This window comes from Abrus precatorius, unplaced genomic scaffold (assembly GCF_003935025.1).
Source record: "Abrus precatorius isolate BTA unplaced genomic scaffold, Abrus_2018 Scaffold4, whole genome shotgun sequence".
In the NCBI taxonomy this organism is placed as follows: Eukaryota; Viridiplantae; Streptophyta; class Magnoliopsida; order Fabales; family Fabaceae; genus Abrus; species Abrus precatorius.
In genome coordinates, this window is record NW_020874384.1 from 8300691 (window position 1) to 8328402 (window position 27712).

The 27712-nt window shown below is 34.3% G+C and overlaps 1 protein-coding gene and 1 non-coding gene across 2 annotated transcripts; one reads left to right on the forward strand and one right to left on the reverse strand.

Moving 5' to 3' along the window:
* Positions 1-18227: 18227 nt before the first annotated feature.
* Positions 18228-19106, reverse strand: LOC113866068. The gene has a single exon (XM_027500958.1). It carries the CDS (start codon positions 19104-19106, stop codon positions 18228-18230), a length of 879 nt encoding a protein of 292 aa, XP_027356759.1.
* A 1190-nt stretch (positions 19107-20296) lies between these two features.
* On the forward strand, positions 20297-20403 carry LOC113866457. Its single transcript, XR_003505097.1, has one exon. It is a non-coding gene; the product is annotated as a small nucleolar RNA R71 (small nucleolar RNA).
* Positions 20404-27712: the final 7309 nt, after the last annotated feature.

Consider the following 27712-nt stretch of genomic DNA (forward strand, 5'->3'; position numbering starts at 1 on the left):
CGTTTTCATAGTAGCCACGCTCAGGTACACTGAAAAATTCACAGGTGAAGCACTCTCTGTAGTTGCCATTTTTGGTTTCATAGTGGCTATGCAGAGGTCCTTGTTGAGCAAACATGTTGCGTGTAGACACTTTTATTTTCATAGTAGCTACACACAATCTCATCATGCATTTTTGAAAAATAGGCACTCTTTGTAGTTGCCACTTTCATTTTCATAGTAGCAACACACAACACTTTTTTGTAAAACCCTAGTGTGCTAGTCTACTATGTATTTGAAAGTAACCACGCCCACTGTCTATATATTGAAAGTACCTACTTTCACCCTCATCATCACTCTCACCCTCTGAGCACTATCACTCTCGTCTCTAATTTCCCTGCATCTTCCCCCCCCCCAATCTTCATTATTCTGTGCTAAGGTTCATCCATTTATGTATTTCTGCACCAATTTTGAACTCCAATCTAGGTAATTTTTCAATTCCCCTCTTTCTGCGTTAGGGTTCATCGTTTCACAAATTGGGGATTTTGATTTAGGGCTTCCTACATTGAAATTGTTGTGCCAATTCTGTTATTAGAAGTATGATTGCATGATTGAAGGGGATTGTGGGTGTTTAATTTGGTTAATTTGCTGCATCTTATCAAGACCGAGCCTTAGGGTAGCTACCCTCATTATGATAGTGATTACTTTGTGTGTAATGTTGCATAGTACATATTCTATGTTCATTTTGAAATCCAAAATGATTCCTCTACTCTATGATTCATTTCCTATACTTAAACTGCATTAGACTCCACTCTGTTGCAATTGGTGTGTGTGTATATATATATATATATATATATATATATATATATATATATATATATATATATATATACTCTGCAGTGGCCACTGTTAACTAAGACAACAATCACTTTGTGTGCACCTTTATCACTTTGATCCCTCTGTTGAAATTAATTGATATTGTGAATTTTTGAATTACTGCATTGATATATTTTCACTCTTGACATGTGCTCCACTATGAATATTTGCACTTCAGTTATTAGAATTAATTTGATTCCTTGCTACCCATACACACACTTCTGGCAATATTTTGTTGCTTGAAAGTACTCACTTTCACTTCCATTATTTTCACTTGGTATGTATGTGAGTAACTTTATTGAGAAGTAGCTGTTGTAAATTACATCACACCACTTGCATAAATTCTCTGCAATTTGCTGCACAACCCATACCTGTGGTATGCACCCCTGCATCAACTGCATAACTCTGCTAAGTGCACCCACACACAATTGTTGTCATAAGGCTATACTCTTACAGTAGCCACTTTTGTTTGTAGCAATTTTCACTCTTTATGTAAAATTTGCATTGCATCCACACTGCTGCTACATAATGATTATGATAGGTTTCAATTTTCATAGTGGTTGCTACCCTTTGTAATAGTGTCCACTTTAGTAGTACACTCATCACTCCACACTGCACTCTTAATGTACAAGTGCTGCATAACTGCTAACCTCTATACATATGTTACTTAACTTGTAATTCTCAAGGTTTCTGCATCTATTTCCCTGCATAACCACTTTGCCATACTGTAGTATGAAGTACCCACTATTACTTGGCATAGTAGTCACTTTGGTACTGCTCCTTCTCCTAATAATCATTCTAACTTGCATCTTTCCCTATAAGTATGGATATCATTTTGCAACTGCTATGTACACCTGACTTACACCTTTATTGCACAATATAAATACAAATTTCACAGATTGCTTCCTTCTCTCCTTGCAGTAGAATGGAGAATACTCCAAGGAAGAATACTCCAATACCTAAAAGGGCCAGGACAGCTAGTGCAACCTCCTCCAGACCTCTACGTGCACATGATCCTAGATTCTGGTCATTGGACCATTTCAAGACCAACATCCTGAGAAGAAAGCTAGTGTAGGACCAAAATTTTGAAATTCAAGAAGGTACCTACTCTTAGTTCCAAGAAGAAATTCAGAAAAGAGGTTGGGACCTCTTCACCTCTTGTGTTGAGAATGGGTGGAAAGAAATCACCCAAGAGTTCTATGCAAACAGTATGAGAGTTAAGGGTGACAATCTCCCCCACAGACATAACATGGTGAGGGGCAAAGAGATTGATTTTACTCCCACCAACATCCAAGGAATTTTGAACATTCCAGCTGTGCAGAGACAAGTTGGACAACTGGACTTCACCACATTCAGCCACCTGGAAGAAAATGACTACAAGCCTATCCTTCAAGTCATTTGCAAAGAGGATGAGAATTGGGAGTTTGACACAACAACACACTCCAAAAACCTGACAACAAGACACCTAATTCCTGTAGCCAAAGTCTGGAGTGTTTTTATCATTAGCTCCTTCATGTCTGTTATCCACTCCTCCACCTTAGCAGTGAAGAAGGCAGAACTGATATATGCCATCCTCACAAGCATGCCCATCCATGTTGGTGAGGTGGTCAGCAATGCTATCATGGAAATTTTGAGCATGAGCAGAGACATACTTGGCTTCCCATCCATCATCATTATGTTATGCCAAGATGTTGGGGTAGACTTTGGCGAATACCAGCAGAGAGTCAAAGCAGCCCCTTCTATATCCACAGCTATGGTGAAGGAGCTATTTAAACCCAAGAAGCCCGCTGATCCAGGCTTGTCACTACCAGCTGAATACAGGAAGCGTGCCCCACTGAAGATGGAAGAGCAGATGAAACAGTTCGCTCTAAGGCAGGATGCCATACACTGTGGCCAGAAGCCCTTAATGACTCTAATGGATACCATGCTGCTAAACATAGGGAAGAAGTTGGGATGACTTCTGCACAGATCTATGATGCCCCCACCTTCAGTGCTCCCCAGCGGTCTAGAATGATCTTCCACCTTTCACCACCATTGCCCCAGGGAGAGCTGATACAGAGGCTAGCAGCCCTAACTCTTCAGAGGAAGAGGAAGCAGCAGCAGCAGCAGCAGCAGCAGAAGAGGACGATGACAATGATGAAAACACCTTCTCCTTCAGCTCAATGAAGATGTTATTTAGCTTTAATTTCTTTTCCTGTCATTTACCTTCCTACTATTTTCCTATATATATTATTAGCCAGTATTTCCATGTAATTATCGCACATTATAGCTTTTATCTTCCTTGCTTTACTTTCATATTACTACTTTTACTTTGAACAATTTAAGACATCTCCATACTTATATATATATCATTCACACTTCGCTTTCATATTTGCTCTCTATACTGAATTCTGTGTATATTTGTGCAGAAAATGCCCTCAGTCCCATCAAGAGGAGCATGAAATTGTCATTGAATTGTGAATCCATCTTTCATGAAAGGGGGTGATCTCTTTGCCTATGTTTCATACGTGTTTAATTTAATTTCCTTGCACAATTATAGAAAAAATACAAGTATATTTTTCATTTATTCTTTTATTTTTAATTTGGTTCAGCTTTGTAATTTCAATTTATATTCTGATTGTACTTCCCATTCAACTCACAATCATTCTCTATTTTGGACATAATTACCATTCCTACCATACTGCACATATTTTCTTGTATGGTGAATAGTACTCACACGCTGCTAAGTAATTATCACCTTTACCTTATTAGATAATTGAGCCTTCAATTTCTTTTCTGTGTGCACTATTACTTGTATTTTTGCATCCATTCTCTAGAACTTGCCCTGTTTCTTAATTAAATATGCATTGTGCAATTTTTCATCTAGATGATTGAAGCCTTCTTTGCACACATCCACCCACCCTTGCACCTGATTTCCCTGTTTCACATCTCCTTCTTTTGCCAAACTTAGTATGCAAAAATAATTTTCTTACCTTAAGATATGTATTTCTTTTGATTTGCATCAAGAGTGAATGCAAGAAACTAAGTTTGGAGTGCTGATTATCACTGTAGTTGCTTGAGGACAAGTAAAATCTTAAGTTTGGGGTGGTGAACATCATATATGTTAATAATACATGTCAAAAAAAGTTTGAATTTGAAGAAGAGAATGATTGTCAAAGTCCATAAAAAATGATGATGAATGAATAAAAAAGAAAAAAAAATATAAAGCAAGAGCCTTGAGTTGGAAAGATTCCCACATAAGGCAAGTAAATGAAAAACATGGTGAAAAAAATGCTTGAACCTCTTAAGATACATCATTTAATGCAGTCCATTCTAAGTTGTGGTACTCACTCACTCAAAAGAACTCCCTTCTCTTGAAAACTCACTTAAGTTTTTGACCCTCTTTGATCAAAATTAAGCCTAACCTAACCCCATTTGTGACCAACAAAGCCCTCATGATAGGTGGTTCATTGCATCTAGGCAAATAAGATTAAGAATATGGGCAAGCATATGGTAGGGTGAGGCAAAATGCATGAATTAAGGGAAAACACTTAGCCTGAAACACTGATGAGTGAAGAGTGAAACACCATCCTGTGAGCTAGATAATTTCTTTGCATTGTGTGAATTGCATGAAACTTTGCTACATTTTTGTTTCAGTTTAGTGGAACTTTGCATGAAATAATTGATATGAGTGTGACTTCTTTGTTGAATGAATCTATGATTTTGAAAATATTGGAAGTGCCAATAGGGTCCAATATTGGAATAAAAAATTTAGAAAAAAATTGGATAAATCTAACCTTTTTACATGCAACTTTCTTGATTTTGATTTGCTTAAGAACAAGCAAAAGTTTAAGTTTAGGGTTGTGATGAATTCATATTTTATTGAATTTTTACTAGTCTTTTTAGTGTTCTTTAATAGAAAAAATAAACTTAGAAAGTGTAAATAAGATGAAAATTCCATTTAGGTCAATTATCATAGGTTTCTTAATTTTTGGTTAATTTACATTCATTTACATAGAAATAATTTATAATTTTGATGATTTTAATAATTGTGCAAGAATTTTTAGACTTATTCTATGGATTTTTAGCCTTTGAAAAAATTTGAGTTGAAAGTGACCACTTTCAGAAGTGATAGTGGACACTACAGCAAGATAGATCCAGAGGACAGACCAAAGTGATCACTTTCAGAAGTGATAATGGACACTTCAGAGAGACCAAAATGCAGCAGACCTACACGTAGCTACTTTCAAATCCATAGTAGCTACGCGCATTCCATAGTGACCACTCCAGAGAGGGACAACATGATAGGAGGCTGGGCGTAGCTACTATCGTTTTCATAGTAGCTACTATCAAAAAATTTTGCACTATAAATGAATTTTTGAAAATTAGGGTTGGAGAGTTTTTTACACTTTTAGATTTTTGTCATTTTGGGAACACTTGGAGAGCCTAGGTCAACCTTGGGTGACAGCAAAGGGTCCAACCTAGGGTTTGAATTCCATTTCTTCTTTACTTTTCTTTAATTTTTCATCTTGATGTTCTTAATTTCTCTTTACTTTCATTTGGTAATTGTGAGACTCATCCTCATAGAGGGTTAAACTTTCTTGTAATCCTTAGTGAGTTCATATAAATTCTTGAATTCTTTGCCTTTTGAATGTTAATATAATTCCTTTTCTTTCATGAATATCTTCTTCCTAATCTCTTGAATTGAATTAATGGTTGAATGAGGGGGACACTGCTTAATTAACCCTAATTCATTTTAATGTGATTCTAAACTTAAATTGCTTAATTCTAGGTTTATTTCTAAGGTTGCGTAATCTTGGGATGAGAGATTGGAGTCCATTGAATTGCTTAATTCATATGGAAACATAAGGTTGATTTACGCATGTTAAATTAACCTAATTCTAGGAGGAGAGGAAGAGTATTAAATCTTGAGAGGAATAGGGATAGAGTCTACATGAATCAACTAGGGGTTACTACATTTTATTGATTAAACTTTGCAATTTAATTTTTTTATATTGTAGAAAAAAATTGGATAAATCTAACCTTTTCTTACTCATCCAATGATTCATGGGAGACAACCTAGGGTAGCACCCTAGTATTACATTAATTTCTGTTTATATTTTGATGAGGATTCGCAACAAATCTTTCGATCATTAATATGTTGCCCTGGCAATTTTTAACCCGAACGACATAACTTTGTAGCAAAAGGTACCCCAGGGTGTGATGAATGTAGTCTTTTCCCTATCTTTTTCTTCCATTTTGATTTGATTATACCTCGAGAAGCTGTCCATGAAGGAGAAGAATTGGACTTGGGTTGTGTTGTCTACTAGCATGTCGATATGAGGCAGTGGGAAATCATCTTTAGGACTAGCTTGATTCAAATCTTGATAGTCTACGCACATTTGGACTTTTCCATCTTTCTTAGGGACAGGCTTTATCTTTGCAACCCATTGTGGATATTTTGCAACAATTAGGAAAGCAGCATTAAGTTGTTTCTTCACTTCTTTAATTTTCAAGGACATTTCAAGCTTCATATGTCTCAACTCTTGCTTGATTGGAGGGACATTCTGGCCTTAGTGGTAATTTATGTTCCACAATATTTGCATTGAGGCCAAGTATGTCTTGGTACGACCATGCAAAGATGTCCTTATATTCATGGAGGAGTTCTATCAACTTGTGGTGTTTATTCTCTTTCAATAAAGTGCCAATTTTGACTTCATTTTTCTCTTCTCCGAGCCCTGATTAATCATCTCTATTAGTTCTTGGTGAGGCAAAATTTCTTTAGTTTCTTGCTCTACTAGCCTTAGCAGTTTAGGAGAAGGATCGTGCTCATGTTTAATTTCACTGCTAGCTTAATTAATGAGGCAGCCAACATTTATAGTCTGCAAAATTTATAATCTGGAATAAAGATAGCGAAAGGTTCAATAATAAGAAAGGAAGGAAATTTTTTGTTATTGGAAAATTCAAAATGCATTTTATTGATAATATCAAAAGGAAACATATACACCCAATTCAACAAAAAAAATGGAGAAAAACAAATATCAGCATTACAAATTACTTGAATTTTGAATTTAAAATCATAGGAAGTTTATTGATCTCCCGATTGCTGATCTCTACATTCGACAAGCATGCGTGAACTAAATTGCATGTTCATCTTCAGGGAGTCTTCCTCAACAGTAGCCACTGGATCTGTAAATTCAAATCCTACATTTTGAAAGCTTTGTAGGAGATCACATAAAGGGATCCTTCCAGTTTCAGACTCTTTATTTGTTCCTCTTTTCTCAGCTATTATCCTTCTTTTATCTGCCCTTGTTGACCTATGACCAAGCTCGAATCAATCTTTATTGTTGATTGGTTTAGGCAACTCAATCAATTCTTGCTCATTCTTGCCTAACTTGCATCTGGGCTAGTAACCTTCTTCAAGCATGACTCTTAATATCATCATAGCTGTATTTGATGGTTTCGACTTTATGACAGATGTTCTTTCCCCCATATACGTCGTATTAGCAATCTCAAGTGCCTGGAATGAGGTCTCTAGAGCCTCTTCAGTGATGTCAATGTAAGGGGTGCATGAGGGCTTAGTAACAGGTCCTCTTCAACTGAGACAATGACTAACTTGTCATCAATAATAAACATCAGTTTTTGGTGAAGCATAGAAGGTACAGCCCTTGCACAGTAAACCTATGATCTACCTAAGAGACAGCTATAGCCTGGTGCGATATCCATCACATAAAATGTTACCTTAAAGATAATAGGTCCAATTATCACTGATAAAATTTCTCCAATCATTTCTCTTCAAGAGCCATCAAATGCTTTAACCACCATGGTGCTTGGCTTCATGTATGATCCATTTGATGGTAACTTTGCTAGGGTCATTTTAGGCATTACATTTAGTGAAGAACCATTATCAATTAAGACTCTTGCTAAGATATGCTCCATACACTTCATAGAAATGTACAAAGCCTTGTTATGTCCTGCTCCTCCCACATGAATTTCGTCATCAGTGAATGTAAGGTAATTATTAGCAGTGATGTAGCAAACAATACCTTCTAGATTGTCCACTAAGATATCATGGACAACGTGAGTCTCATTTAGGACTTTTAACAATGCTTTTCTATGAGGTTCTGAGTTCATCATCAATGACAACAGTGATATTCTAGCAGGAATTCGGTTTAGTTGGTCTACTACCATATACTCGCTCTGCTCTATGAGCTTCAAAAACTCACAAGTCTCTTCATGAGAGACCATCTTCTTTTGTTCCTCTTTTCTGTCCTTAGTTATTTAGTCAGTTGTCTTGATGTCCTCTTTTTCACAATTATTCCTCTTTTCCATCAATTGTTCATACCTCAATTCCTCAAGAGTATAGATTCGACCACTCTGAGATATACCTCTGACACTAGCGATATTTGTAACATTAATAGCATGGGAATCAATGTTCTTCGATAGACTCTCTTCATGATTGTCAGTGTAAGCTTTCACATCATATTTCTAAGTTATCGTTGTATTGTCCTTATATAGGAAAGACATAGAGACTCATAAAGTGATGGGTTTTGGCAGAGTAGGTACTGATACAATTCTTTTCTTGGTGTAATGGATAACCAAAGGTTTTGGGCTGTTTGACGTCAACTCCTCAGTTGCGAACACCTTTTGATCGATCCTAGAGCAACCAATTTGTATTAATTGCTTATCCATTAGGTCTTACAAAGTGTAGGTAAAGTTAATATATTCCTCCAATGTGTGGGCTGCATTAGGGTGAAACTCACAACCATTTTCTCTTTCCAAACTTCGCTCAAGTAGTTCAAATTTGCATATATCTCTAAAAATAGACTTCAATGGAGTCTTCACATCTACAACTTTTCTCCTCAAGAATTGTTCCCTACCTTCATCAATGAGGTTGACAGATGATCCTTGATGACCTAGCAAAGGATTGCTTCCAATATTGGGCTTCTTCTCCTCAAAACTTATCCACCCTGCATTAATCAAATCTTACACTTTAAACTTTAGTGCCTTACAATTTTCTATGGAATGACCAATAGCACCTACATAGTATTTGCACCTGGCATTAGGATTATACCCCTTAGGATATGGGGGTTCCAAGGGTTTCATGGGACAACGCACCACCATTGAGCTTTGCAGTAATTGAGGTAACAGTTTTATATAGGTGATAGGGATGGGGTCAAAGTCAACTAATTTTTGATCTTGATAGTTTGGGGATCTTGCTTGGTTGGGAAAAGTGTGATGTGCTTGGTTGGTTTGGAGTGGTTGTATGGGGAGTGTAGAGGATGGATTTTGTGTCTTCGGAAGCTAAGCTTTATAAGGGGTATAAGCTAGTTTAGGGTTGACTTTTCCAAAAGGGTGAAACGTTACTGTATTAGCTTCCCCTTCCTTCTTTTCCCAGGTCCACTCAATGGCCTCTTGATGCTAGTTGCCCCTATAGCATATGCAATTTTTCTACTTCTCATGCCACTTTCTACTCTTTCTCCTCTAATGATAATATCAAAGAAGTTTGCGGAGATACTTCTAATCACTTTGTCATAATAGGGAGATCCAAGAGTATCAATGAATAAGGAAACCATTTTCTTTTCTGAAAGGGATGGCTCAACCTGTGTTACCGTCTCTCTCCATCTTTAAGCGTATTCTTTAAAATTTTCATGGTCCTTCTTAATCATGGTTTGAAGCTTTAATCTAGTAGGGCCCATGTCAATGTTGTACTTGTATTGCTTCACGAAAGCATCAGTCAGATCCTTCCAACATTGAATACGAGTACGTTCTGGATGCATGTACCAATTTAAAGCGGCCCAGTTAGACTATCTTGGAAAACATGGATTAACAACTTGTCATCATGGGCAATGATGAATCCACATTTTATTGGATTTTTACTTGTCATTTTGATGTTTCTTAATAGAAAAAGTAAACTTAAGAAGTGTAAATAACATAAAAACATCATTTTGGTCAAATATCACAGGTTTCTTAATATTTGGTTAATTTATATTAATTTACATATAGTTTGCAATTTTGATCATTTGAATAATTGTGCAGGAATTTCTAGACTTTTTCCATGGATTTTCAGCATTTGAGAAAGTTTGATATGAAAGTGATCACTTTGGATTTCATAGTGAACACTACAGCAAGCTAAATCCAGAAGGGCAGACTAAAGTGATCACTATGAACGTATAGTAACGACTATAGAGACCCATTTTGAAGAAGTGTTGTGCGTGCTTACTTTGAAACCATAGTAGACACTCTAGAGCAGTCAAAGTTATCACTCTGATACCAAAGTGACAACTTCAGAGAGGCCAAAAGCACAAGACTTACGCGTGGCTACTATGGAGCGATAGTAACTACTATAGAGCACTACGCGTTATCACTACTACAGAGCTTTTTACACTTTTAGATTTTTTCCATTTTGGGAGAGCCTAGGGTGGCCTTGGGAGACAACCAAGGATCAACCTAGGGTTTGATTTCCATTTTCTTCTTACTTCTCTTTGATTTTTACATTGATATTGTTAATTTCTTTTAACTTTTACTTTGTGATTGTGAGACCCATCCTCATGGAGGGCTAAACTTTCTTGTAATCCTTAGTGAGTTCATATGGATTTTTGAATTCCTTGGTTTTTGAATGCTAATACAAATCCTTTTTTTTTCATGAATTTCTTCTTCCTAATCTCTTCAATTGAGTTAATTATTGAATGAGGCGGATATTGCTTAATTAACCCTAATTCATTTTAATGAGATTCTAAACTTGAATTGCTTAATTCTGGGTTTATTTCTAAGGTTGCGTAATCTTGGAATGAGAGATTGAAGTTCATTGAATTGCTTAATTTGTATGAAAACATAAGGTTGATTTTCGCTTGTTAAATTAACCTAATTCTGGGAGGGGAGGAAGAGTATTAAATCTTGAGAGGAATAGGAATAGAGTCTATATGAATGAACTAGGGGTTATTACATTTTATTGATTGAACTTTGCAATTTAATTTTCTGCTTAAGTAGATTGAACTTGAAATCACAAAACCCCTTTTTTTACTTGTTTTCTAAATACATTACACACTACATGTTTGATATTTGGTTACTCATCCAATGATTCATGGGAGACGATCTACGTTAGTAGCCTAGTATTACATTAATTTCTGTTTGTATTTTGATGGGGATTCGCGCTAAATCTTTTCGTTCATCAGGCATGCGACGCCATTTTTCTGCAGTATATGGTTAGGTGGCTCTTTAGACATGTAATGCCTTTGTATTTATCAAATTCTGGTGCTTTAAATTTAGAGCAATTACTAGGCCTGGCACCAAACAAAGGTCAATTACATCTCTAATACCATAACTATTACCCTTAACAGCTCGCAACCTGTCTTCTAAGAGTTCCAACTTTCTCCTAGAATGATCATCCTCTTCTGGTTGAAACTCTTTCATAGTAAGAAGAAAAGGCATGTTGGTAATACCAATAGGGGTAGGTGGATGATAAACTTTTTTGCAAGTGCACCAAATCGTTGAAGTAACAAAAGATTATCGTCCATAGGGATTAATGCTAAGTACTAAACCATAAGAATAGCACAAGTTGGGTTACCCAAAAACAGTTTATAACAGAATAAAAATTACTTGCAGAACTATAAAAATAGAAATAAAAGTTTTGGGATTAATATTTATAAATGAACAAAAACTACAAGACTAAAAATGGAGTAATGATTAAAATAATTGCAGAATGTAATTTTTTAAATTACTGAAGATGGGTCTAAACACAATTAAAAATCAGTTGAGTTCAGAATCCCTTATCCCTTTCCCTTTGCTTACAAGTATATGCATAACTTAAAATACAACTTCATCTAATGGTCAGATTTTCTAAAATACCCAATCCTAATTTCTTGATAATTGGTTCTAAAATAAAATTAGTGTCTTAATTCCTTAGATACAACTAAAAACATTCAGCATTAAGATTTAAAATCCAACAGACCACATCATTATAAACTTCTATTCCTAGACAATTTATAATAAGTATTTTGGTTCCAGTCCAAGAAAGCTCACAACTTTCCAGAAATGAACTCCTTTTCATTAACCCCATTCACGTAGAACAGTGAGGCATTAAGTTCAGAATCAAAATGTTAGAATAAAGTTTGTATCTTGAGCTATATCCAATGTTAGTTTATTGCAAAGGGCAAAGGTATAAGTTAATCCTCATTCAACCCCAAAATATTTAGCTAGATATGAGGAAAGTAAGTAATATAAAACTAAAATATCTTGCAGAAATAAAGTTCATGTTCACAAAAATGTTTGCAGCAAATAGAAGAAATGAGAAGTTACTGTTCTATTACATAAACCAGAGAAAATGAGATGAAATCCAAGTTCCATGAAGATCTTCTAGCAAAGATGTAAAGAAAATACCCTAGCTACCATATTCTATGTACACTATATGAAAACCTAGGTTTTTGTGCTCTAGAATCGTAAAAGACAAAAAGATAAAAAATGTCATCTTTTCATAATTTTCTGCTTTTATAGGCTCTGTTAGCATCGTGTCCCCATAAATGAAAGTTCATTATATTGGAGAACTAACTAGTAAGTGTACTAGGTAGTTGTAGCAAGTAATAAAATTTGGAAATCAATATGAGTCTTAAGTATTGTCCTCAGGGATTAGTTCTATCAATTACCACTTCACAAATCAATAACGAGTTGAGCCAAATGAATTTGGAGTGTTTTGAATCATTTAACAAACAAAAACAATAAAGTGCAGAAATCTGAAAAATACAGCAAAATAAAAGTAAGAATTTAGAAATGAAATGATATGTAAATGAAGTTAGGATAACTTATCCCTAAGATATCTATAACCTTGACATTTAATTCAGATTTGAGAAATAAACTCAATTTCCATTGATGAAGATTCCTCTATGTTCAATTGAATGAAGGCTTAGTTCACAATTGCATTAAGAACAGAATTAAACATTCAATACAATCAAGTTCTTAAAATCCAGATCCACAATCAATTTACAATATCAAAATCGGATCCATCAATCCATAACAAAACGAAATCAGAACATGTTCCTAAAAGAAAAAGAGAGAGAAAGAGTAGGAGAAGAGGAGCAGCAGAATTTCTTCATAAATCCAGTTCCTAGCCTGATTTTTCAAGGTCCAGAGCTTGGAAGTCACCCTCAATCTCCCTCTCTAACTCTCCTAAGGTGTAGAAGTGAAAAGAAAACAAAACATGGCCAAAGACTTCCAATTCTGAACTCTTAACTTCTATTTATAATGTTTTTCCGCCTTTTCCACTTCCACACTTTAATCTCTAAGGATTATAGCATGAAAGGTCTTCTAGAAGCTTCTACAACTGAAATAGGAACTCAAATCGTCCAAAGTTGACAATTAGAAGTGTTTTTCAAAATTCTGTTATTTTGCGTAGACACTCTCAGCACTTAGAGTGTTTACGAGCAGCTTTGCGTAGCTACTCTGAACACTTGAAGTGGCTACACGCACTGTGCATAAGTGAATTGGCCTTGGGCGTAGCTACGCTGAATGCTTGAAGTGGCTATGCTCTTGGTCTTCATAGATTTTCTTTTTCAAAGTGTTAACTCTATGCACTCAAAGTGGCTATGTCCAACACATAACACTTGATTCTTCATCTTTTAAGCTCAATTCCTCTACTTTCTTCACTTAAATCTTCAACTCAAACATCTTCAGCTCAAGTTTTTGCACAAAATTAAGTCTTTTTAAGCAAAATTATCCAGAATTGGAATAAAATCTAAAATTCTAAACTATTTATACAATTATGAATATTAATGCAATTTTTATGATATTTTCAAGTTTATTTACTATTTAACTCCTTATTTACTAACAAAAACTAGGCTAAAAATATAGTAAAATATGGATTTATCATTCATGTCCCCACAAAGTGTGTCTTGCAGCACTTATCTTTCGCTCTTTAGTCTAATTGCCACTTTTTGTCTAATTTCTTTCAAAAATTCAATTGTTAACATCAGAATATGAATGATCTATATAAATTTTTCATTACTTGCAACATTCCATTGAATTTTCCAATGTTATCTTGTGATTTAAATCCAATAAAATATGCCAAAAATCTTTAATTTTTTAGATGAGTTAGTGACTCATCACAACTCCAAACTTAATAGTTTGCTTATCCTCAAGCAAATTCATTTTCCTTTTCACCTAAACTAGCTAGTTTCCCAAAAAGTTTGACACATGCTTTCAAATTTTCCTCTTGCAGCAACCAAATTAATTCTTAAAAATTCACAAGCAATTCCATCAATATTTGACACCACAACTAAATTAAATTCCCTCTCAGGTTAGTGTTTCACTCTATGTGTTTCACTCCATGCTGCTCAAGTGTTTGGACTTGTGTTTAACTCTCTTCAATGCCTTTGCTGCCATTCTTTAACACAGATTTGGCAAATTTCTAATTCACACTATCCATGCAATTAATTATAATCAAGAGGGCTTTATAAAGGTTAAAATGTGGTCAAGGTTTAGGTGGGGAATTATTTGGTCACTGGTTATTACTTACATCAGAAAAAGCATGAGGGATAACTTAGAAAATCTAAGAAATTGAAGTATTATTTGCACTCCTCCATTGGATATTTTTCAACTCTTCTTAATTTGTTTTTGTTTTTGTTTGTTTTTCTTAAATCTCTATTTTGGATTTCTCTTTTCATTCTATTTTTGTTTTCTATTTTCTTTTTTTTTCTTTTTTTTAAGTAAATTGAATGGTACTCAATTTGAATACTTACTAACTGCAACATTTGACCAAAATTGCTCTCTCAACATATATAATTATATGTACCCATATACAATTTCTCAACCTCAAACTTAAAAAGGTTACTTGTCCTCAAGCAATTTCTAATAGAAACCCCAAACTTAGAATTTGGTAGGTTATCCAAATTAGTGCTCATGTTTTCTAAGTTATAAGGAGGGGCAAGTGTTTTGGCATGGTTGGTGGTAGTGTAAAGGTGAGAAAAAAATTTGGCCAAGCTCAAAAAGGGTTATCAAGGGTTAAATGAATGGATGGCATTTGGGTTAAAAGTATTTAAAGACAATGATGGCCTCAATCATTTTACAACATGAATGCATGGGAAAAGGATAAAGAAAAGTGACAAATCATGTAAAGAATTTTAGAATCCAGCAAGCATACTCTCATCAAGAAAAATTAAGTTCAATGCTTACCATGACAATTTTTTGGAATTTAAAACAATCATGGTGGTCAGCAATATTCAAAAATTGTGTGAATTCACAAACAATATGGTGCACAAGAGAGATGCAAGATTTATACAGTTAGTTAAAATCACATTTCAGAGAACAAAACAAAATTAGGGAGAGTAAAAAGAGACTCCCCTGTGTATGTGAATCAAGCTGAGGTGGGGGGCTTGCCTCTTGCTTTCTTTGTTAAAATACTTGGACTATTCAAAATAGAAATGATAGCAAACACATATGTATATAAACTGCATAAAAATGAAGAAATTTTTTGTACAAATTGCAGGCTACATAATGAAGAAAGAATTACTAAGCAAAACAAAATTTTGCAGCTAGAAAAATAAAGCAATAGTTAAGAATGCATGTTGCACAAAACATAATTTATAGTAATGAAAAATCTAAGCCTGATTGTTCAAAAAAAGGAGTGCAGCCAATGTATATCAAAATTAACAAAGGACCATAAAAGCATGTACAAATTGCAATTTATAACAAAACTATGCATCAACAACACATGTACTTGCACTTACAACACCCAGAAATTAAAAACATTATGCATTCAAGTGCTGTAAAACTGTGAACACTCATGGTAAAAATGAATTGCATTAAAAAGGGAACCCATGGTGTGCTGAAAAATTGTGCAAGAAAATATTCAAAAATGTCTATGGCAATTATGTATGAACTGAATTTTAGTACTAAAAAATAAGAAATAGGCAGCACTTCATTAAACCAAGATAAAAATTGTAGAGACAAATTTAACAACACTAAAGGACAATGAGTTTTAAAACAATTTCAGAATATAAATTTGGTCACTCAAAATAATTTGCAACCTGAAATCATAACATGACAATCATAGTTAATAGGAGATGCAACAATGGAAAGAGCATGTGAAAGAGAAAACATAGTATGTTGTGCATACACTGCTCATTACAAAAAAATATTTTGCATTCTTATTCCCAGAAAATTAAGATGCACAAGTAGCGTACATTCTCAAAAATTTGACAATGACCAATTTAAAAATTCAAATAAAATTTGTACAAGGCAGAAATTCACAACAAAGTAAATAACTCACGTAAAATAAATTGTATCACTGTTAAAACCATGTTTAAGAATTAGTGACAGTGAACAAAACTTAGAGGATTGCACACAAAAATTTTCAAAATAGATTCAAAACATTGTTGTGCAAAAATTCATAAGATATGAAAGGCATAACTCAATAAAAGTGACAAACAATGCATTGGTTTGGTGTTGCCATTGGTATGCTGTCAATTTATCATATATCATTGAAATTTTTTTAGCATCTACAGCACCCAGTGAATTAAAGTAATATGCCTCAAAAATTATTTAAAGCTGAGAACACTAATGAACCTTCAGGTAAAAATGCAAATGCACCAAAAGAGAAGACAGTTATCAAGATTTTGTGCATACTGTATAAAAAATGAGTAAGACCAACTTTTCATAAATTCACACAAGGGAAAATTGTATATCATAAGAATAACATCATATATGACAACTGCGCGTGACAAAAAAATTGGCAATGAATAAGTTCTGCAATGAAAGGGTACCGAACAACAAAAAGCAAGGCAACATGAAGTTTCAAAATAACAATTGGGTCACTCAACCATGAAGTTAACACAACAGCCAGCCAAGGAGGCAGTGAATTAATTATATCCCAAAGTGCAGTGTAATTATATCCCTAAACCCTAAACCCTAAATTTCTCAGAAAAAGAGACCATATAAGCACATAAAAATTTCAATTTATCACAAAATTTGTGCAAAAACTAAAATTAATAGTATGGACTATGGTGACATCACACGTACTTACAACTTACAGCACTCAGTATCTTAAAACACTGTATATCTAATTTTTATTTTTATTTTTTAAACAAAGCACAACTGTAACACTTAGATGAATGAAAAGAAAAATAATATGCATTATGCAAGCTTGCAAGAACAAATTTACAGTGACCAAAGTGCAAGGAGTTCCAAAATTTTTCAAAACATCGCAGAACTTGACCCAAAAAAGTCAAAAGTTCAGAAAAATTAGAAAATCAATACTGAGATGCAAACTGCGTAAAATCTAAAAACTAAGTAGTGACACACAAAGACATTATTGTTTAATTTTTAAAAAAAAATTGCAGTAAACAGAGACAGAGGCATACACAAAAATTGCAAAGAAATCAAAAAATAAACCCACAAAAAAAATTCAAGAAATAACATGGGGACAGTTTGTGCCGTAAAATGGAAAAATCACTTTCAACAATAGCCAACGTCTTTCTTGAGATAAGAATCCAACATTTCAGAACAAGTGAAGGAACAAAATCAAACACTCATGCTATAGAAAACTCATAAAAATAAAATAAATAAAATAAAACAAAATGTAGAAGCAAGTGAAAGAGTAAGGAAACAGAGAACACAAACACACAGATTCATGAATGGAAAAGAAATGAGAAGAAGAATTACACCCCAAAACAGAGTTGAAAGCATAAAAGAAAAGAACATACCTTGTGAAACTTTAAACAATTGATTTTAAGGTTCGGAAAAGGAGTTGGGGAGCACAATGAGATAGCAGAGATGGAGAGGGTTAGAAAAACATAAAGTGAAGTGAGTGGGTATGCTTGGCTAGTGATGGAAGCATCAAGAGGAACTGCAAAGACGTAGTCTGAGCATGTTACCGCCAATTGCTGGGCTTCCTTCCTCTTTTTCAAATATAAAACTAAAATTTAAAAATAATATTATTATTGTAATTTTTTATTTTTTTAATATTATTATAGCAATATAATATTATTATAATAATATTTTTTTAAAAAAAATTTAATATATATATATTTTCAAAAAATTACTAATAAAAGCTATTATGACAAATAACTAAGTATTAAACCTGTTGGATCTTGTTCCTTCTTTGTGGGCGCTTAAACTCTTCAGCAAGGGAGGATAAAACAGAGCAAGAGTAAACTTGTGAAGAGAAAATTCTGTATTGAGGTAGTCATAGACATGAAGTGTGCCTGCTACCCAAATTGTATTTGCTACAACAAAAAGGTAAAACTTTTCTAGCCTGCAAAACATCAGTTTAACAATAAACAACTAACTAAATAAATAAAATTTGATTGTTGGATGATTGGGTTGAGTCATGCCCCAAACTCCAACTTGTACAACTTAGGAAATTCCTTTTCTGTTGTTACTTGCTCCCTCAGCACTCTCAATAACTCCTATTCATCTAACTGTGATAAGGTATTGTTTCTTATCGTAGGAAGTGTTTCCTTCTCCCCCACAAAAGCATATTTTAAGTGTGAGGGAAGAGGTTTCAACTCAAGCCTTCGTGATTCTTCCACTCTTCCTCCTTCTAATGATTCTCTTAGTGAACTTTTCTGCCAAATTGGTTGAGCCTCAAGCTGTTGCATGCACTCTTGCATTTCTTCATCACTCTCCTCATCAATTTTCATAATTGCATTGGCTACCACCTTCTCAAATGGATCGACAGAAGTGTTCTGCTTCAAAGTTGTTGCTGCAATAAGTGAATCCACTGTATCAATTCTAAAGCAAGTATCCTTGTCATCCGAGTGCTGCATTGCCTCAAATACCTTGAATGTAACTTTCTCATCATGTAGGCACAAAATTAATTGCCCTTGTTGCACATCAATTAGTGTTCTTCTAGTGGCTAGAAAAGGTCTTCCAAGGATCACAAGCACTTCAAAATCTTCATCCATATCCAGGATAACAAAATCTGCTGAAAAAATTAACTTGTCCACCTTCACCAACACATCCTCCATTATAACATACGAGTACTTGATGGATCTATCAACTAGTTGGAGAGCCATTCTTGTATTTTTAACTTCACCAACTCCCAATTTCTTCAAGATAGAAAGTGGCATTAAGCTGATGTTGGCCCCCAAGTCATATAAAGTCTTACCAATGGTCACATTCCCTATAGTGCAGGGGATTGTGAAGCTACTCAGATCTTTCAACTTAGGAGGCAACTTTTGCTGCAATATGGCACTATATTCCTCAGTAAGAGTCATTGTAGCATCCTCCTTCAATTTTCTCTTCTTTGAAAGCAAGTCCTTCATGAAGTTGGTACACAAAGGCATTTGCTCTAATGCTTCTACAAATGGTATATTTATGTGCAGCTTTCTAAAAATGTCCAAGAATTTGGAAAATTGCTCTTCTTTCTCTTTGTTCTTGGGACTGTGTGGATATGGCAACTTAACATAGGGAGGGGAAATTTGAGGCTTGCACGAGTCTTCTAAGATCTATTTCTTGGTTCTGTTCCAGTATGCCTCATCCACCACCAACTTTTGCTTAGGCCTAACTTCCTCTTCTGGTTTTTCATGTTCAGGCTCATTCTCCCCATTTTTATTTTCTGCAGTATACCTAGCCTGTCTAAAACTTGAGTTATCCTCCTTCTCATCTTGTTTTTTCTTAAGTTGTGGTTCCACTTGATGGCTTGGCAATATTCTCTTGGATTTTCCACTCTATTCCCAGAGAATGTGCCTTGAGCTGATTCATTTATTTTCTTTATAATCTGACCCATCTGATTCTCCAAGTCCTTGTGCTTGTGTCCTGCATAAATAAATTCATAGTTTGAGTCAATTGCACAAGTGCTTTTCCAAGGGAAGATACCTGATCATTTGTTGGTTGGTTTGGTGGCTGCATTGGTCCTGAATTTTGAAAATTTTACTACTGCTATGGTCCTTGTTGTTGGTTCTGCCTTTGTGCAGGTAGAGAATAGTGAGATTGGTTTGGTGGCCTAGCATTGAAATTCAAATTTGGTCTGAATTGCTACTGTTGAGGTGGATATACAGGTCTCTATTGAAAATTCTGCTACTGCTGCCATGATGCCCTCTGAGGAAAATTCTGTTGCTACCTTGGTAAGTTGTTCATATAACTTACTTGTTCAGAATAAGGCTATTGTACAAACTCTTATCTATTTCCACATGTTTCCTCATAATATTCCTCTTAACTGGTGGAAGCTACATAGTGCACTGGTTTGTTCCCTTCTAACTTCATGTTTTCAAGATTGGCTTTGAGGGAATTTAGTTGTTGTGACATCAATTTGTTCCGAGCCAGCAATGCATCCAATATGTTTAGCTCTAGCACACCTCTTTTTGAAGAATTCCTTTCTCTATGATTGTAATTGTTGGATGCCATAACTTTAATAATTTGGCTTGCTTCTTCCCAGGTCTTTTGAGCAAATGAACCTCCTACTGCTGCATCTACCATTGCCTTTGTTGCTACATTCAGCCCATCATCAAAAGTTCTCAATTGAATCCATTCAGGTAGCTCATGATAAGGACAGCTTCTCAAGAGTTCCTTGAATCTATCCCATGCCTCTTGCAATGTTTCATCTTCCCTTTGAGAAAAAGCCAGAATTTCTTGCCTCAACTTGGTTGTTCTAGAGGCTGGAAAGTACTTTGTCATAAATTTGCTCTCTAAATCATCCTAAGTAGTGATACTTCCTTTTGGTTGGGATAACAACCAGCTCTTTGCCTTATCCTTTAAAGAAAATGGAAACAGAGATAACTCGATAGCCTCATCACTCACACCATTCATTCTAGTCATTCCACAAATGGTCAAAAAATTCTGAATGTGCAAGTAGGGATCTTCGGAAGGATGTCCAACAAATTACTCTTGCTAGACCACTCTCATAAGGTCAGGTTTGATTTCAAAGTTGTCTGCTTGGATGGGAGGCCGAACAATAGAGGTGGGGTTTCTCTCGGTCTTGCACATGCATAATCATCCAAGGTCCTTCGTTCTTCATTGAGATTTCCTGTCATTTCTGCATAATTCTATTCTTGTGGGTCTTCTTCTTTTTCTTTTTCTTTTTCTTTTTCTTTTTCTAAAGTTTGTTCCTTTTTTTTGTTCTTTTTCTTGAAATTAATAATTGGCTAATCAAGTTCTGGAGATGAATCACTCTTTTTGATCTTCTCCTTGCCTCGCATCAACCAATGCACTTAGAAATTCTTGCAAACACTTTAAACATAGCAAAAATTATTAACCCAAGCTAGCAAATTCTTATTACAATTGACATTAACAATTAATCTCTGGCAACGCCGCCTGAAACTTGATAAACTTTTTGGCAAGTGCACTAAATCGTTGAAGTAACAAAAGATTATCGTCTACAGGGATTAATACTAAGTACCAAACCACAAGAATAGCACTAGCTAGGTTACCCAAAAATAGTTTATAATAGAATAAAAATTACTTAATTGCAGAATTATAAAAATAGAAATAAAAGTGTTGGGATTAATATTTATAAATGAACAAAAACTACAAGACTAAAAATGGAGTAATAATTAAAATAATTGCAAAATGTAATTGTTTAAATTACTAGAGATGGGTCTAAACACAATTAAAAATAGGTTGAGTTCGAAATCCCTTATCCCTTTCCCTTTGCTTACAAGTATATGCATAACTCAAAATACAACTTCATCTAATGGTCAGATTTTCTAAAACACTCAATCCCAATTCCTTGGTAATTGGTTCTAAAATGAAATTAGTGTCCTAATTCCTTAGATACAACTAAAAAATTCAGCATTAAGATTTAAAATCCAACAGACCACATCATTATAAACTTTTATTCGTAGACAATTTATAATAAGTATTTTGGTTCCAGTCCAAGAAAGCTCACAACTTTCCAGTAATGAAATCCTTTTCATCAACCCCATTTACGTAGAACAGTGATGCCTTAAGTTCAGAATCAAAATGTTAGAATAAAGTTTGTATCTTGAGCTATATCTAATGTTAGTTTATTGCAAAGGGAAAAGGTATAAGTTAATCCTCATTCAACCCCAAAATATTTAGCTAGACATGAGGAAAGTAAGTAATATAAAATCGAAATATATTGCAGAAATAGAGTTCATGTTCACAAAAATGTTTGCAGCAAATAGAAGAAATGAGAAGTTATTGTTCTATTACATAAACCAGATAAAATGAGATGAAATCCAAGTTTCCATGAAGATCTTCTAGCAAAGATGTAAAGAAAATACCCTAGCTACCATATTCTACGTACACTGTATGAAAACCTAGGTTTCTATGCTCTAGAATCGTAAAAGACAAAAAGATAAAAAAAAAATGTCGTCTTTTCAGAATTTTCTGCTTTTATAGGCTCTGTCAGCATCGTGTCCCCACAAACGAAAGTTCGTGTCCCCACAAAGTGTGTCCTGTAGCACTTAGCTTTTGCTCTTTGGTCCAATTGTCACTTTTTGTCTAATTTCTTTCAAAAATTCAATTGCCAACATCAGAATTTAAATGATCTATATAAATTTTCCAGTACTTACAACATTCCATTGAATTTTTCAATTAATTGCATTATCTTATGATTTAAATCCAATGAAATATGTCAAAAATCTTTAATTCCCTAAATGAGTTAGTGACTCATCAGTGGATTCCTTTGGGTGATCAGGTTGATGATTTGTGGTTGGAGGACAATTTGTGGTTTAGGGATAGTATATTTTGCAAGGATTTGAGGGTTTTCGATGATGTTTGATAGCATGCCTTGGGGTTGGGTGGATTGTTGTTAAGTGATTAATGAATCACTTACAGCTAGAAGTGCATTATTATATGATGAAAATTATGCCTCTTGAGCCATCGGTGGTGCATAGCTAGCTGGGAGGCCATAAGGTGGGAATTGAGCCTCTTTAAAATTAGTCTGTTGGACGAGCCTAGTGGTATGCAATGTTAGTGGTGCCATTGTCCCTTGGGGGATAAAGCCGGGTGAATACATGGGAGTAATAGGCAATCCTTCATTAACTAGTGTGATCCCCTCAGTGTTTCTCCTTTCTAAAGATTGCAGTATTTCTAGAATTCTGGCCATTTGATCTTTTAGTTGGTTGACCTCATTCCTCAGCTCTTCATTGTGTTGTTCTAATTCGTCCATGATCTTCAACTGAGAACGTGTTTTATAAGGATGTCTAATCCCCAGTTTTGCTAATTTTAATTCTGAAAAAAACATGATGAGTAAAAAGAAGACTAATAGAATGAATATTTTTTTTTTTTGTTAAGCATTTGATGTTTAAGAGAAGTTCCCTACTTTTCAATGCTAGAGGCAAATCCCTCTTAGGTCAAGAAGTAATTGACAATCAGTCTAAGGAAACATTCACTTCTCAATAGTCGAGGTCTTACCCACTAGCAATGCATCATATACCTATGCTCTCAATCTATGGCAAGTCACTTTGGTTAAAAATAGGGGTATCCTTAATAGGTAAAATTCATATTAAAGTCAAGTATGAACACCACAAATAAATTTTATTCCATTTCAAATAGAATAAGTATAGCGTTATTTTCAAGCGATGGAATTACACGTGCACCCTAAAACTCATAGCAAGATTTTTACATTATCTGAAGAACATAATGACTTTGAGAGGAAACACAATCTCATGGTTCCTCTGGTATTCTTCCTTTGTTTCTCAAAAGTGCTCTAATAGTTGTGTGGTGTGACGTTGGATGCAGTTGTACATGTCATCACACCTCTTCATCCATTCCCCCTTATTTTCCTATTGGTACTTTGCTCGCACATGCCATTTATCTTTCTCATTCTCAACCATTTCATTCTGACCTTGTAATTTTCTCTCACTTTCTAGAGTCTCAGTCAATTCTCTCTTTAACATATTCATTTCATCTTGCACTTCATTCATTTTAGATATGAATGCCTCATTTTCCCTCTTCAGAGTCTCAGTCAGCATGTTTATTTCATCTCGCATTCTCTTCATTTTGAAGAGAGAAGCTTCTTCTTCCCTCTTTCTTTTTACTTTTTTACCATTTGAGCTGTCAAACCTGTCAGCACATTGTTCTTTCAAATGATTTATTTCTCTATCTTTCTTTTGACATTGTCTTTTGAGCCTGTTAACCTCTACCTTAACGCTCTCTCTTTCCTCTTCTAATAATATCATTTGTGTTTTTTCTCCTTCCAACTGGGTCATTAAGGAAGTCACTGCTTCATTGGGTGCTTCAAAAGATTCCTTTTCTTGACAATTTACTTTAAGGGCTCGATTTTGGGTCCTTCTAGCTACCCTCCACTCTTGATATTGTTGTGAGACAGTCACACAAAATTTACCCAGCTCCTTCTCTCCCTTTCTTTTAACATTTACCTATACAGCTCTGATTTCCTCTAGACGCTTATTTGCATTATCTTCAATATACTGGAAGATCAGTCCTCCCAGTTCTTCATTTCTTGGCTTGGTTTGAGTCCATTTGAGTTGTATAAGAACAACAGTCAGATTATATGATATGCATGATGAAACGAGTTTTGCTACTAGTTATGCACAAAGATTGTCGTTAATCCTCATACAAATAAATGAATGCAATACTAGGGTGTTGTCCTAGGTCGTCTCCAAGAAATTTTTGGTTGGGAACATACATCGAACAAGTGTAAACATAGATTTTAAAGCAAGTAAATTAGGGGGAGGTTTGTCAATTTCCAAATTTTAATCAAGAGCAAAATGTAAACTAGTGAAATTCAATCAATTAAGAAGAGTAATCCTTAGTCAATCAATGAGTTCTATCCCTATTCTTTCAAATGATTCAATAATCCCTTTTTTTTCCCTTAAATTAAGTTAATCTAACAAGCGAAAATTAACTTTAGCATCCCAATTAAAATTAAATATCTTAATGGGCTCCAATCTCTATCCCTAAGATTAAGCAATCTCAAAGATTAATCAAAATTAAGAAATTTTGGATTAGAATTTTGTTTGGGTAATTTAGGGTTCATTAAGCAATGTTTCCCTCATGCAAATTTCATTTTATTCAGAGATTGGGGTTAATAAATCCAAGGAAAGAAAGAGTAATATTGCCATTAAACCCAAGAATTCAAGAACCATGTGAGTTGACTATGAATTACAAGAGAATTTAGCCCTCCATATGGATGGGCTTCACAAATGAAAGAAGGGAATGCAGAAACGTAAACAGCATTAATGTAAAATCAATGAGAATCAAAGGGAAATTAGAAATTAAAACCTATAATGGACCCCTGGCTGTCACCCAAGGCTCCAAAGCTTTGGGGGGGAAAATGTCTTAATTTGGCAAAGGAAAATGAAAGAAATGTCAAAAAAAAAGTTTTGTACCCTAATTTCTAAAATCTATTTATAGTGGAGGACATGTCAGCAAAGTGCCCACTTTTGCCTTTGAAAGTGTCCACTTTGGCTCTTAAGAGTGTCCACGTGCATCTACGTTGGCTTGCAAATTCTTTGGAGTTGCCACTTTTCATGCTGAAAGTAGCTACTTTGGACGCGCGTAGCCACTATGAAAGGCAATAGTGTCTACGCGCATATTGCTTCCCAAACGGCGTCCCTGGAGCTTTCTGTAGTTGCTACTATGAAGGTTGAAAGTGGCTACTTTGGACCCTTTAATGCCCAGACTTGCTGTAGCTGCTACTTTTGCTCCTAAAAGTGGCTACTTTGGGGTCAACTTTCATCCAAGGGCCAAGATTTCTCAAAATTAGCTTGGGGACTCTGCAAAATTATTAAGATAATTAAAATTGCAATCTATATCTATGTAATTAAATATAAATTAACCAAAAATTAATAAACCTATGATATTTACTCAAAATGTGATTTTTGTACTATTTACACTATCTAAGTCCATTTTTTCTACCAAGGAGCACCAAAAAGGCAAGTAAAAATATAATAAAAAGTGGATTCATCAATGCACCCTCTTGGTCCCATCAAAGGCACACTTGAAAACTTTCCACAACCAACAATAGTGTCTCTGGGGTGGTACCAAGGGCATACCCATGGAAAATTTTTAGCATTGAATCTCAAGAAGTCTTCTTTCTATACTCGAGCATCCTTTTTTTTATTGGAATGCGATGGAAACTCCTCAAAGGATCGAGCATATGACCCATTTAATTTGCTGCATAGAGATGGATTGTGAACCAAATAAGCAGTAGATGAGAACAACATCATAATGTACCCCCATTTTTCTGATGACATACTTCCATAGAAAGTAAAGTATCTGCTAGGATGGCGGGAACTGGATTCACTCTGTTTGTCTCATATTGGTGAAATATGTCTATAGCAACTTGGTCCACAAAACTTAAGGTGAATGGGAATAGAACTAGTCCATAGATCAATAATGTCAGTCTTATTGAAATGGGCCCAATTTCCTTTTTTGTACAAAGTCTTTAGATGTTCTTCTAAATAGCTCTTCTTCCAAACTTGGATTGATCCTCTGCTCTCGAAGTCGGCTCATTCCAAGCACCTGAGTTTTGAATTCTAGAATTGGACTAGAGCACTCAACATCGGTGTTTCTACTAAGATGGAAAGTAAATTAGGATTCGACCGTATTTTCTTTCAAAGCTTGAATGTGCTTCTTTGGGCATATGTTGGCGAATCTCATTCACTCTTTGAAGTTCATTGCTCAGCACGGTAATTTTGATACTTCCCATTGATGCATTACTAAACTTCTCTTATTTTTTAATGCTATTAAATCCTTTAAAATTTTTTATACAAGAAAAAAAATGAGCATAATGAAAAAAGAAAAACATAAAAAAATAAAATTGATGTTTGACGTGTAAACTTAATAAATGCATGATTATTTAGATGACTAAAAGTAATGAGATGAAATGTAACCTATCATGCTTAGGAGATGTCCTACCAATGCAGGCTAAATGTAATGACCTTGATTTTCATAAAATAAATATTTTTTATTAAATTTTTATTTTATTTTTTGGATGAAAAGGAAAGAAAATTACATGCTCATGTTATGCATGTCATGTTACTATGGCTATGATGAATGAAGAGAAAAGGAGAGTGAGCTCTTCATGTGTCCTTATTTTGGGCAAAATCCTATAGTGAGGTGGTCACTATAGCCATTAATTAGTGAATAGTTTTGAGGTGGATTTAAATCCTTAAGTCTATTATGGCCCTCAAATTGCCCCTATTGAATGATAAGGACCTAGCTCATAACCTAGCCATAAGTAGGGGACATGCCCTCTCAATATGACTAAGCCATGATGCTAGTAACAACCTGAGTAATACATAGACGACTGCCAAGTGGGCATCAGGCCCCTCAATAGCCAAGAAAAATATGAATTATTTATAAAATATTATTCTTTTTTATTTTCGTATTAAATATATTTAAATAAAATCTAACTTGATCCTTTTTTTATATTTTTAAGTAAAAATTCATTTTATATTTTTATTTTTAAATAAAGAACTAAATTTTTAATTTGTATTGAGAGAATGGACTATTTAAAAAATAATTCCCTCTTTTTTACTTTGTTTTAAATAAATTTAAATAAAATTTAACTTTAGTTTTTAATAAAAATTCTTTTTTTATATTTTTATTTTTAAATAAATAAAAATAATTAAAAAGTTTAATTTGAATCAAGAGAAAGGATTAATCAAAGAATAATATTACCCTCTTTTTCTTTTTAAATTTTTTGACATTAAAGAAAATAATCTTAAAATATTTTTTCTTGATATTTTATTTATTTATCCTTTTTTGAAATAATAATAATTATTTTATTTTATTTTTAGAATTATTTTGAATTACTCTCATTTTAAAATTTTCTTAAAATAATTTAAACCTAAAAAAAATATTTTTTGGACTTGACAGATCAGGTTCTGCTCCTCGTATCTTTTGTATGTAACGGAAGAATCAAAGCTATTACGTAATTTTTTTATAAAAAAAATAAGTTTTTGATAAGTTTGAAAAAAAATTCCTTTTATTTTATCGAAACTTGATTTTTCTTTATTAT

Bases quoted from the DNA above. Each gene is read 5' to 3' on its own strand.
- LOC113866068 (XM_027500958.1), bottom strand. From the start codon at position 19,106: ATGCCTTTGTGTACCAACTTCATGAAGGACTTGCTTTCAAAGAAGAGA.